Consider the following 12,691-nt stretch of genomic DNA (forward strand, 5'->3'; position numbering starts at 1 on the left):
GATAGTACAAAGGTCAACATTAGTATTGCTTTCCTACGAAGATATGGGTGGGAGTGTGTGGAGGGGAATTGCTTAGTATGTGGAAGTCACAGCATAGTCCCAGCTGTATCACACTAGCTGAGGTGTGGGGGAAATCATCTCACTTGTCTGGATCTCAGTTTATTCATTTTGTAAAAATGAGGCGGCGATTTTGTTTCAGAATTGGCAGATATTTCGAAAATAAACAAATTGTTTAAAACAATTGAAGTTTAAGTATCAGAGGCCTGAAACCTAGTGGCTATTTTTAGCAAGTCGCCCTTTCTCCCCACATAATATGTTTTCATTTTCTTGTGGTTCACTATAAAACCTTTGCACAGTTGGACTTAGGATTCAACCTGAATACTGCATGTTTTCTTCTAGCTGAAACTAAATTGTAAACACATGGTCCCTTTTCACAGGAGGGCCTCTTGTATTCGGCATTTTTATTTACTCTGTGTTCCTAAAGTCTACAAGAGTCTCTTAAAGTTGTGTGTTTAAGGCTCTTCTGGGGTGCTCATTGAAAATGCAGTCTTCTGGGTTCTGATTCTGATCTAGGAGCTTCATTTTAAACACCCATAGGTGATTCTGATGCAGGAGGCTCGAGGATCCTATTTTGAGAAACACTAGACTAGGATTTTTTTTTTTTTTAACTGGGAAAGGCCAGTATGTGTGTGTGCGTGTGTGTGTTTGTTCAATTGCATTTTAAATTGGTTTCTGAAATTATTAGCTTCCTTCTCTAGATATTACAAACAGGACTTAGGGTTAATGAAGAAAGCAGGAGAAATGATTACCTACTCTCACTGAGTTTAGGATCCACGGCTGACAATTCAGAGAAATTCAAACAATCTTGGCACTGGGCATGTTGCAAAAAGACTTATTTTTCTTCATTCATCTTAGTGGTTTTAAAGATCTGTACACTGGAATGACAGGATCAATCAACTGATGCAATTTATTTTTAGATTGGCATAAAATGACATTCCCTTAGCCAGGTGGGTTCTATCTATATATACAAAACCAGCAGTTTTGTATCAGTTTGCCCTTTTAAATTTCCTTGTTATTCCTATTTTCTTTATTTCATTATGGTTACAGTAACAGCATGATCTATGTTAAGAATATAGACTTTAAAGATAGACTAAGCCTGGTTCCAAATATCATCCATATACTAGTTCTGTGATCTGGACTTAAGTGTTTACTTGCTTTTCTGTAAACTGGAAGTAGAAATACCCACTTCAGCAAGTTGTTGTGAGGCTTAAAAATGATGTATTGCATATAAAGCACCTAAGAAAGTGTCTAGCAGTTAGGAAGAACTCAATAATGCTAGTTTCTATTATTTTTTCTCATTTTAAAAATGTCATTTCTTCAAGTGTAGTTAATATCATTGCAACTAATATTATTTCTTAGTTCCAGCCACCTTGGAAGAAGGTTCAGAGTGAAGAGCCACAGCAACTCTTCAGCCCTTCATGGCTTCATGCTTTCTAATAACACTCCTTGCATTGTTTTCTTAGTTGCTTTAGCATAAGAAACATTCTCTTGGGAGTTGTAGGTTGAAGGAAGTGGGGTGACTTCTCTTTATTCTTTTACTTGGGACTTTGAGGAGGTCAGTGAACTGGAGATTATATTTATCAGCACCTACAAACCGCCCATAGCAATGTGTTTATGTTTCACTGAGCTTAAGAAAAAGTCAAACACTGGGAGGTCACCTTGAATTAAATATTTTAACTTATAAAAATGGGAGCCATTTATTCAATGGCAAAGATGCAGTCCATGTTTTTTGCTCTTTTCTCATTTACACTCAGTAATATCTTCTATTATTTCACAATTCTCACATAGAAAGAACTTCTTACTACTGGAAGAATATGAATGAAATTTTGAATGTACAATGCACACTATTAGAATATATTGTAAATGAACCTTTCTATATTTTATGTGTAAGATACATCACTATTGTATAATGAAATCCATCCGCTGGTAACTAAAACACCTAAATTTACTTTTACAGAAGTTCATGGACTGACTTTGATTTGGGTGAATTTAAGATCAGAGCCTTTAATAAGTTGTTTCTGCTTGAGATTTTCTAGGAATTAAAAGATGCCAAACAAATGAGTCAGGATCTCTCATCTTGCAATCCTTTTAAAATGGAAGTTGAGTAATCAAACTTGGCTTGGATTATAGTGAGGTTCTCAATTTACCATTCATGCACAGGGTTTGTAGAGCACGTGAATATGTCCAAATTATTGTAAAATATTAAAGCAAGCAGTAGGTCAGCAGCTTTCTTCATTTTCACAAATGGGTCCTTGTTTTCTATTAAAAGAGGTTGAGAACAATTTTATATGATTCTTACAGGGCAGGAAAGTAACTGTTTTTACTTTTATTAAATGATGTGGAAAAGGTAAGCAGTCAAATTTAGTTGCAATAAAGGTAGATGCCCTGCTGTATTAATCTTAGTTTTTCAGATGCTTGCCAGATTATGCCTGACTGTGTAACAATGCCTCCCTCTGGTGGTTTGACTTCATAAACATTCGCTTTAAAGAAAGTTTGATTTCTTCTGAAGCCCATCTTATTTCCTCCTGCTGGCTATTCTGAATTGACTGTGGGTATCCTATTTTAATTCTTCCAGGTTTACATGGACTGTAAAGGCAGGAGTGTGGATGTATTGTTAGCCCATTGTACAGGTAAGAACATGTCCCTGACTAACGTTGAATGTGATTCTTCTGCACTTCCACATGTATTCTTATATCACTTGTGCTTTCTTGTAGCTTCCTTGATAAAAGGAATGACGTATTATGGAAACCTAGACTCAGAGAAACCAATTTTTTTTGAATCAGTATCTGCTGCAATAAGTCATATCCATTCAAATAAGGTGAGTTGATTAAGTTGGCCTGAAGGAGTTATAAGAATATTCAGGATATAGAATCGAAGCTTTGCATCTTTTGTATCAGCTTATTACTCCATTGGCATCTAAAATCTATTAACAGCGCCCCCCCCCCCACACGCCCCCGCCCCAGCCCACTTCAGACCCTCAGATTTTTTATTCCAAGTAAAAGAATGTTTCCATTCTTTTTTTAGGCCAGTGATAAACTGTTGTTTGGTAACTTGGATTTTCCAACAATGTCACTGCTCTCAGGATTAGGTGGTTGCTTATCAATTGCAAACTGCTTACTCGTACAACACATGCTTCTTCCAGGATCTACTGTCCTGGGGATTTGAATCCACCTTTCTCAAAAATAAAAACTCTAAATATGGCCTTAAAAGTTTTTTCTGCTCTGATATCTTGCCTCTAAGCTTACGTTGACATCTTTGGAGATATTATTTGCAGAGTCTAGTGCTCACATGATCTGAAGTGTCAAAGGTATCTTACAAATGCTGGGCTTATGGTTTAGTTTTACAATTGTTCTTAGAGCTTTGATTTCGTGCAATTTTTCTTTGAGTTTTGAATTGTTTTGCCTTTCCTCATCCCTAGAATAACATTTGGTGCCTCACAGAGTCATCTCTATTGTATACAATCAGAACAGTATGTATTTACAAAATAATAATAACACTATTATTATATCTAACATATATTGAGTGCTCTCACTATATTACAGGAATATTCTAAAAGCTTTACTATGTTGTTTAACTGAATTTGCCATGACCTTATGAGGTAGATACGATAATTTAATCCATTTTTAGAAACAAGGAAACTGACCAGGGAAATTACACAATCTATAAGTGGTAGAGTTGGTTACAGAGTCAGCAGTTTGACGTTGGACCTGGAGCTTTGAACTGCTCTACGCTGATGTCTCATAAAAGGGTCATTTGTTTTTTTTGTTCTTGTTTTTGTTTTTGTTTTTGTTTTTGGCTTAGCTGGACAGCTTGCTTCAGTTACTACTGTTCTTTTACTTTGGTACCAATTTAAGAGTTGAGTAAGTAGCACATACTTATTTCTTCCTCTCCCATTTCAGAATTTGAGCAAACTCAGTGACCACAGTGAAGTCTGAGACCCTTTTGTCTCAGTACAGCTCTTGTCTTTACCAACTGCCTGAAGAGGCCATATGCTGGGATTTTGCACAACTTTTTTGTTGTTTAGAGCCTACAGATGACCTCTGCTACAACAAGTATGATGTAACTTGGTAACTGCATAGCAGTTGGAAAGAACTGCCAACTTTTTTTCTCATTTTTGTTAGTAAGAAGATTCACTTAGTTATTTTATATAAAAATCAGTATGTGTTTAGTTTTAGTGTACTAAAGGGTAAACATGGTTTTATTTTATTTTACTATAATATTTTATGCTGTTTTATTTCTATTGTGCTGTAAGTTGAAGTTTAAAATTGAGAAATACTTTTGTCATAGGCAATTTTGAGCATTTACAAGCCATTTGTAAAATTTTAAGATAATCTGTAACTAATACATAAAAACAACTTAGCAAATGTGCCATTTTCACACAACTTCTCTCTGTATAGGCCTCTGAAATATCAATAAGGCTAAATATTACTTTACACAGTAAGATGTGAAATTCACAAAAAGTAAACCAAACAAAACAAATGAAAAACTGGAAATAATTCATTTCCATATCTTTCCATACATCCATTCCTGAAGTATTCCGGAATGTTTTCATAATCGAAAAAAACGGGTATCCCAGTAAAACCAAGTTCTTGACGTTGGTCTGTTTTGCTCTGAATATTGGAAATGCTTAGGATCTTCAGACCCAGTACCTCTAATTTTAGCATTTCTACCCAATAAGAGGCTCTGTTTTCCACTGAGGTTTTGTTAGAGAAAGATAATATGAAATTACACATTTTATAATTTTTAGATGAGAAAATACCACTAGCAGAATAGCTTTGTGCTATTCCAGTATAAGATGAACTGTAATAATTTTTAACTTTCCTATTTCAGAGATAATCAATATAATATGTTTATCTATATGCATATGGATGTATAGGTAGGTAGACTTTCATAGATTTTTTTTTTTCTTTTGTTAGAGGAAAGCTTGATGTGATTATCTGCAAACCCATCAAACCAACAGGATAATTGACAAACGCCATAGGCTAGGCTGAACTGTATGTTATTGTTTTCATGCTTGTACATATATTTTCAATCATGTACAAGTATGTAGAATTTCACATTTTAATTTAGCAAGTTGATTTACCTGGGAAAAATTATCACCTTCAAAGATAGGCATAGACACATAATTATGCTTAAGCTTTTAACGGCATTTTAACCGCTCTAAAATTTACCAGAGTAAGAAAAAGCTAGGTACATTAAAGTGAGTTTGAGAAACAGGTTGAAAATAAAATTAAAATACCAGCCATTTAGGCTCTGTCTCTGTCATCTATAAAAGTAAATTCTAGTGCCCACCAAGTGATGGATTATAATAGTCTCTAGCAAATGTGTGGTAAACATTCATATGACCCTTAATTTTAACATTAAATTGTAGGTAGGGCAATGTAATAAAATGAAAGAGAATTAAGAAAGGTTTCAAATTCTTATATCCAGCCATTTCAATTTTGATTGAAGTGAACTACAAAGAATAGTGTTTCTCCCTATGGTAGCCTCAATTTCAATGAGTGAGGCCAACTCACATTGCCATTAAACACTCTTCCAAGGAAAAGCAGAAGTAATAATTGGAGGTAGAGTTTCCTTAAGAGAAAATAATTTTATTCTGCTTTGTCCAATTAAATTATTCCATCGGTGGATGGTAATATTCAACATCTCTAATTCATTGGTCACTGGCAGGTAAGCATGAGTCAAGGAAAGTCAAAAAAGAAAATATATTTTGCTGTGTATAAATTGATATTTTGCTATGCAGCTCCTATAATTGAACTTATATAATGCAGGCACTTTCTAATTTATTAGAGATTATAGATCAGGTCTGACATTAAAATCATAGTTAATTGATGGATGGTTTTTATAGTTTGTTGACAAAATGGACACAGTATTGTCGGAGCAGTTATATTTTAATGCACTTCAGTGTTTATAGTAGAAGTTTAGTGGATAAAACTTTAAGTCCAATAACTTGGGTGTCAAATGCTAATGTTGTATTCAATGTAAAGGAAGACCAAACCACGTACCTTATGAAGACCTTTGTTTTAAGACTTCCACACACCAAAGCTACAATGACTGTTAACCTGGAGGAAGTCTCTGGTATTGAGTTCTGAGAGCTTAAGAGGTAAACATGAGTTTAGACACACAACATTCTAAAACGCAAATGTTTATTTCGAAGCAGGTATTGACAACACAAAAACTGTATAGCGGTCTTGAAGCTAGATTGTTTCTATAGTCACACTGAATTATTTTTATGAGATTACCTTATTTTTATATATGACAAACTACTTGATAACACTTATTATGGTAAAATAAAATTGGAAAAAATTAAAACTGACCTATAAGAGTGTTAAGGACCTAATAGACTGACATATATAAATTAAGCATAAAATATATAGCCAGGGAAAGACTGTTAACATTACATTTATGCAAATTAAATGCCCATAAATTTCACCATTTGTCTTTCATTTTAAAGGTTATTTGCCCCCGATTATATGATTCAAGTGTTATAAGATTTAGCTTGAACTACTTTACAGTAATTTATTTGACAGATCTCTATTCTATAAATGTGTAATGTAATGAAGAAAGAGATCTTTCTTTTTTAATGAAAACATTAATGTGTTAATACCCTGTATGGGTAATGCTTGACATTTAGTGGTTGCCAAAATATATTAGTATATTGTTGAACATACATTATGCCTTAGAAATGCACATTCTGAATTCTGTGGGATGATAATCTAATTCAATATAGAATATGCTATTTGGCAATGAGTTTGTGGCCAGCTTTCAAATAGGGAGTTAAATGGTACTTTCACAATCCAAAGATTTTTAGTTAAAAATCATGTAGTCTAATATGCTGCAGTTATTTTTTATATTTTTCAATGCATTTAATTATCTTTTTTATAATTCTTTGTAGTAACTCAGCATGTAACAACCAATTTACATGGAAATAAATCAAAATATGATAACTATTATGCTTAAATGGATTTGTGTCTATTATTTCATATTATTTACTCTCCTGTAAAGCAAATAACACATACTGTTTCTTGGAATGACCACAGAGTATTATGTGTTGAATATTCTTGGAAGTATCCATTATTCTTGGTAATTTGTTCTTACAAAATTTCAACCTAGGACTGTAAGATACTGTGCCTTAATTTATGGACTGCTGATAAGAATACTTTGTGCCTTAAAACTACATTTAGACATACTCTTTCACCAGGTTTACATCCTTTGCATTCCAATTTTAATTAATATATACATTTTATTTTTTAATTTTATTTGGCTCTTCATTATATACTGTTGTTTGTCTTTCCTGACTTCCTAGGCTGAATTCAATATTCTTCAGTCTATTAAAGGCTACTTTTCCAAAGACAAGAAGCAAAGGAAGTCTTCTAGGTGTTAGAGATATGGCAGATAATAAAACAGAAAAAGAATAAACGCCCTCACAAACTTTGTTGTATCAAGGGAAGGCAAAATAGAATACATTTAAAATGCATTTATTGCAAGTGAGATGATGATATGTGCCAAAATGAAAATACATTAAGGAAAGATGATAGGAAGTATGGTGGAGGATAAAGGGTTGCCTTCCTACATAGGGTGGCAGTAAGGTGATTAATGGTAGTGTCTTAGTTCTGGCTGCTATAACATATTACCAGACTAGAGAGCTTATACAATCAAAAGTTACTTCTTAGTTCTGGAGTCTGAGGAGTCCAAGTTGAAGGTGCTAGTCAATTTGGTTTCTGGTGGGGGCTCTCTTCTTGGGTTGTAGATGGCCACCTTCAAGCTATGTCCTCATGTGGGGGAGAGAGAGTGAGAGAGAGCACTCTTCTTCTAAGGACACTCATCTTACTGGATCAGGGCCTATCCTCATAATGTTGTTTAACCTTAATTACTTTCTTATAGGTCCTGTGTTCAAATGCAGTCACTTTGAGGATGAGGGATTAAACGTATGAAGTTTGGGGAAACACAGTTCAGTCCACAACATTCTAGCCTTCACCAAATTCGTGTCCTTATCATATGCAAAATACTTTCATTACATCCTAAGAGCCCCAAAGGTCCTGACTCATTCCAGTATCCACCCTCAAGTCTGAAGTTCAAAGTTTCATAAAATATCATCTAAATCATACATAGATGAGAACAGAAACAAGATAAACTCTTATGCAAAATTCCTCTCCAATTGTGAACCTATGAAGCCAGACAAGCTATATACTTCCAAAATACAATGGTGGCATTGTCATAGAAATGATATCCCCATTCCAAACAGGAGAAATAAGAAAGAAGGAAGTAGTGACATGTCCCAAGCAAGTCCAAAACCTACCAAGGACAATTCCATCAGATCCAGACACAAAAATAATCCCTTTTGCTTTGATCCCCCACCTCTTTGACCCTCTGGGGTAGCAGTCCTGCCTCCAGAGTTCCACAGGGTGGTTCCACCCAATTGCTTTGCAGGGTCTTCCCACCCCTAGAACTTCAATTTGAGGCTGTCTGCCCCATTAAAATTAAGGCAATGTCCCCACCCTTTGAAACCAAGGAGGCAGCATGGATGATCTCTGGGTTGCTTGTGGTGTCATTCTTTCTTTTCTTGAAGAATATCACGTTACAGCTGATTAGCTCTATGGTGTTGTGCTGTAGAACCTAAAAAATCTGATCGCTCTCCTTCATTTTGTCCCATCTCTGTCTCCTTCAGTTCAAACTGGCAGTGGTTTGCTGACACAATTTTATCTCTATTTCTGGCTCCTGCTGAGGTGGCTAATCAGATTCATGGTTCATAACCATATTCATCTACTTATCAAGTGGTTGTTTCGCCACACCCTTTGTGCTCTCTTCAGAACAAGATTTCTCATTTTATGCAACATGAACAGACTGATAGTTTACCAAATCTTCAAGTTCTTGTTACTTTCTTCTTAACAACTCCTTGTTCAATTCCCCTTTCCCCTCGTACTTTACTAAAAGCAGTCAGGAACAACCAAGCCACTCCTTCAACACTTTGCCTAGAAATAATATCCTCAGCTAAACATCCAGTTTTATCACTTGTGTTTCTACTGTCCGAAAAAACAGTAGAACATAGTTCAGCCAAGTTCTTGACCACTTTACAACAAGGGTCGCCTTTCCTCTGGTTTCCAATAACATGTTCCTCATTTCTATCTGAGACCTCAGCAGAATGGCTTGTTATGACCATATTTCTACTAACACTCCATTTAGGATTACTTATTTATTCTCCAAGAAAATGGAGACTTTCTCTTTCCTTTTCTCTTTGAGCCCTCACCACAATCGCCTTTAAGTTCATGACAGTCCTTTCACAACAATCCAGGCTTTTTCTGGCATGCACCTAAAATGCTTCTTCCACATTTTTAGTTATTTGTTGCAGTAGTACCTCACTTCTCAGTACCAAAATCTGTATTAGTCCATTTGGGCTGTTACAATAAAATACCATAAACTGGAGGCTTAAACAACAGGAGTGTACTTCTCTCAGTTTCAGAGACTACAAGTCCAAGACCAAGGTGCTGGCCAATTTGGTTTCTAATGAGGGCTTTCTTCCTGGCTAGTAGAAGGATGCCTACTCTCTGTGTTCTCAGGGAGGAGAGACAAAGAAAGAGCAAGCTCTCTGCTGTCTCTTCTTATATGAACGCTAATTCTATGAGATCGGAGCCTGACACTTATGACCTCATTTACCTTTAATTACCTCCTTATAAATCCTATCTCAAATATAGTCACATTGGAGATTAGGGCTTCAATATATGAGTTGTGCAGGGACACAATTCAGTCAATAGCAAGGAGTTATGCATTTCCTAGACTTTTAACAATTTTCTCTTTTTTTTTCAAACTGAAAACCAGCCTTACTAGAATTGTATTTTCATTTCCTGTATGTCATGCTTTTGTATTAAAAACATAATCATTGATCATGGTCTGGTTAAAACATTCTGCCGCTAGAGACAGTAGGTTACATAGACATAACTAGCCATATCTGGCTACTCAGATGAGACTGTGGCCATGAAACAGAGTGATGTGTTCAGGAATGGGTTTGCAACATGCCAGTGGGGATTCAGAAACTGCAGCATATGGTGTTCTGGTGATGGTTCCTAATGATTAGCTATCTTGTTAAAGAAGATAGAATTGAACTAGCTAGGCTAGTTTTCTCTAAGTTATACTGTTTTAACAAAAATAACAGCATAGACTTGCTTAATTTCACCACTTGTCTCAGAGATAGGCACAGAACACAGTCTTATTGATAACTTTCCACTTCAGTTTTTGCTTTCTTTTGTTTTGTTTTACTTTTTTTTTTTTTTTAAAGAAGAATGCTCAGTTACTCCAAATTGATTGAGTTCTCCGAAACAATTTCATTTAAAGTACTTACTCTTCAAAAATCCTTACTTTTTTTGTAACTGATTCAGCAACGGGATTTTTTATTTTATTTTATTTTATTTTTTGACGGGGTTTCTCTCTGTCACCCAAGGTAGAGTGCATACAGTGGTGTGATCTCAGCTCACTACAACCTCCGCCTTCTGAGTTCAAGCAATTCTCCCACCTCAGCCTCCTGTGTAGCTGGGACTACAGGCGTGCGCCCCCACATTTGGATAATTTTTGTATTTTTTAGTAGAGATGAGGTTTCCCCTTGTTGGCCAGGCTGGTCTTGAACTCCTGACTTCAGGTGATAAGCCCGCCTTGACCTTTCAGAGTCCTGGGATTACAGACGTGAACTACTGCACCTGGCTGGAAATTCATTTTGATCAGACTTATCTCCTTTCTCTTCTATATAATAAAGACTATTACCTATAGTAAGTGTAGGAAGTTTTTCAGTATTTTTTTTTAATTTGGAGCCTCTTGTTTTAAAGAGTCATTTAGAAATTGGCTCATTAATAAGTCCTATAAGTATCCATAAATTACAAGAACAGTTGTTACATTAAAAAATAAAATACTTTGATAATGAAATAAATAAAAATAAAACTAGAAATCTATCTTTATTTCCTTTACTGTTAGAGCTGCTTTTTAAAATCTTCTTGGTTTTGAAGCAATTTATGGACTCATAAGGCTAGAAAAGTGAGGAAACACAGAACATCTTTTGGACTGGCATGTGTCTTCCAGATCAACTTTCCTATTTAATGCCTCTCTTTCTATACTTCTTACACCTTGATTTATATCTTACAGGCTTCTCAAGCTTCCATGCTCCCTATTTTCTTAAATTTGTAGTTAGGGACCTATTGTTTAAATAAGGGTGCCTTTATTTATGCTAACAAAGCCTGAGCGAGAGCAGGAAAGGGAGAGAAGTGAACGCAATTTCTGTACACTGAACAGATTTTGTGGGGAAAAATAAAGACTGAAGATAAAGCTAGGTTTACAAAAGGTATTTCAGGAGAAAGTTGGTAGGCATGATTGATCCTGTGGTGGTATGATTTCAGGAGTATCTAAATGTCCCCGAAGTCCAAATATCTGCTTCACAGTGTTCCAAGAGGCTTGAAGTTCTCATCATCAGTCATTCACTTGGGCTGGAGTAAATAGTATATGAAAGGAAAACACATGAAAGCCATTGTAACACATTGTGTTAGTCTTATGAAGAACTAGTTCACTTAAAGAGCTTATAAGACATTGTCCCCAAAGACCTGAAAGAACAAAGCATACAATAAATTTTGATAAAGAAGGATAGCTAGGAATATTTTGGGGGCTACAGAGGACAGGGCTTGGGGTGGTAGCATGATGTTGGGAGGCAAGATGGGTGGTGATGGAGAATGGGTGGGGGAGGGGAGGCAGGCTGAGTAACAGGCCTCAGGCATTTTTGGATGACCAGTTCTTCCCGTGCCCCTAACCCCCGGTGACACAGACATGGCAGAACTGGGTTTCATAAAGCCAAACACAATTCTTCCCACATTACAACTCTTTCTGGGGCTTGGATCTATGCCTTTTGCTTTGGCTCTGGAATTAAAATTTGAGAATAACAGTGTGATTGCCCCAAATGGGATTGACATCTAATTTCTGTCTCATGGAAAACTTTTGTTTTTCCAATTGTCCCTCTTCACCTAGCCAATGAAAACATTGAAGTAGGAAGGGTCTAGCTTAAGAAAGTAGAGGTGTAATCAATTAAAATCAATCAAATGATGTTGCTAGAGTCCTTCTGAATCTTGTTTGAAATGCGAACCTTATAATGTCTACACCAGAATTGAGTGTTTGCTTGCTAAATGCAAACAGATTCCAATGGCCTACACAAGACCTAGTGAATCAGGATTTATTTGGGGTGGACTTGGGAATATGTATCTTAAAATGACAATCCCTTTCGTTTTAGACCCTAAAGTTTAGGATCACAGTCACAAAGACTTTCTTTAGTCTGGTATTTAAAAGAAGCCCTGTACGATAATTCTTAGGTACTTACGTTTTCATCACTTCGTCTGTTTCAGTTTGTGCATCTGTTGTAATGTATTGTGGCTGTATGGTATCCCTATAGTGTTATGCTTAGGTAACAAAAACTGGGTACATAGTTATGTCACATTGCAAAGGACGATGTCAAATTAACCAAAGCCTTTGCTCAATATGAGCATGTCAGGGGCAGAAAGTATTTAAAACATATTATCCCTATACATATATTCTTGGGTGACTTACAATAGTTTTCCTAAGAGTGCAAGTTTGGATGTAATATCCCTTATCATGGAAAATTTAAGTC

The 12,691-nt window shown here is 35.7% G+C and overlaps 1 protein-coding gene across 1 annotated transcript in view; it reads left to right on the forward strand.

Annotated features, from left to right (window-relative positions):
- Window positions 1-7,021, forward strand: part of SLC26A7 (solute carrier family 26 member 7) — a 143,236-nt gene extending 136,215 nt beyond the window's left edge. Inside the window, exons 17-19 of the mRNA XM_008001056.3 lie at window positions 2,636-2,690; window positions 2,775-2,878; window positions 3,960-7,021. Of these exons, the coding sequence (XP_007999247.1) occupies window positions 2,636-2,690; window positions 2,775-2,878; window positions 3,960-3,995 (195 nt within the window). The 3' untranslated portion in view covers window positions 3,996-7,021. The remainder of the gene's footprint in view (window positions 1-2,635; window positions 2,691-2,774; window positions 2,879-3,959) is intronic.
- The last annotated feature ends 5,670 nt before the right edge of the window (window positions 7,022-12,691 follow it).

The sequence above is a fragment of the Chlorocebus sabaeus genome, chromosome 8, assembly GCF_047675955.1.
Source record: "Chlorocebus sabaeus isolate Y175 chromosome 8, mChlSab1.0.hap1, whole genome shotgun sequence".
Taxonomy (NCBI): domain Eukaryota; kingdom Metazoa; phylum Chordata; class Mammalia; order Primates; family Cercopithecidae; genus Chlorocebus; species Chlorocebus sabaeus.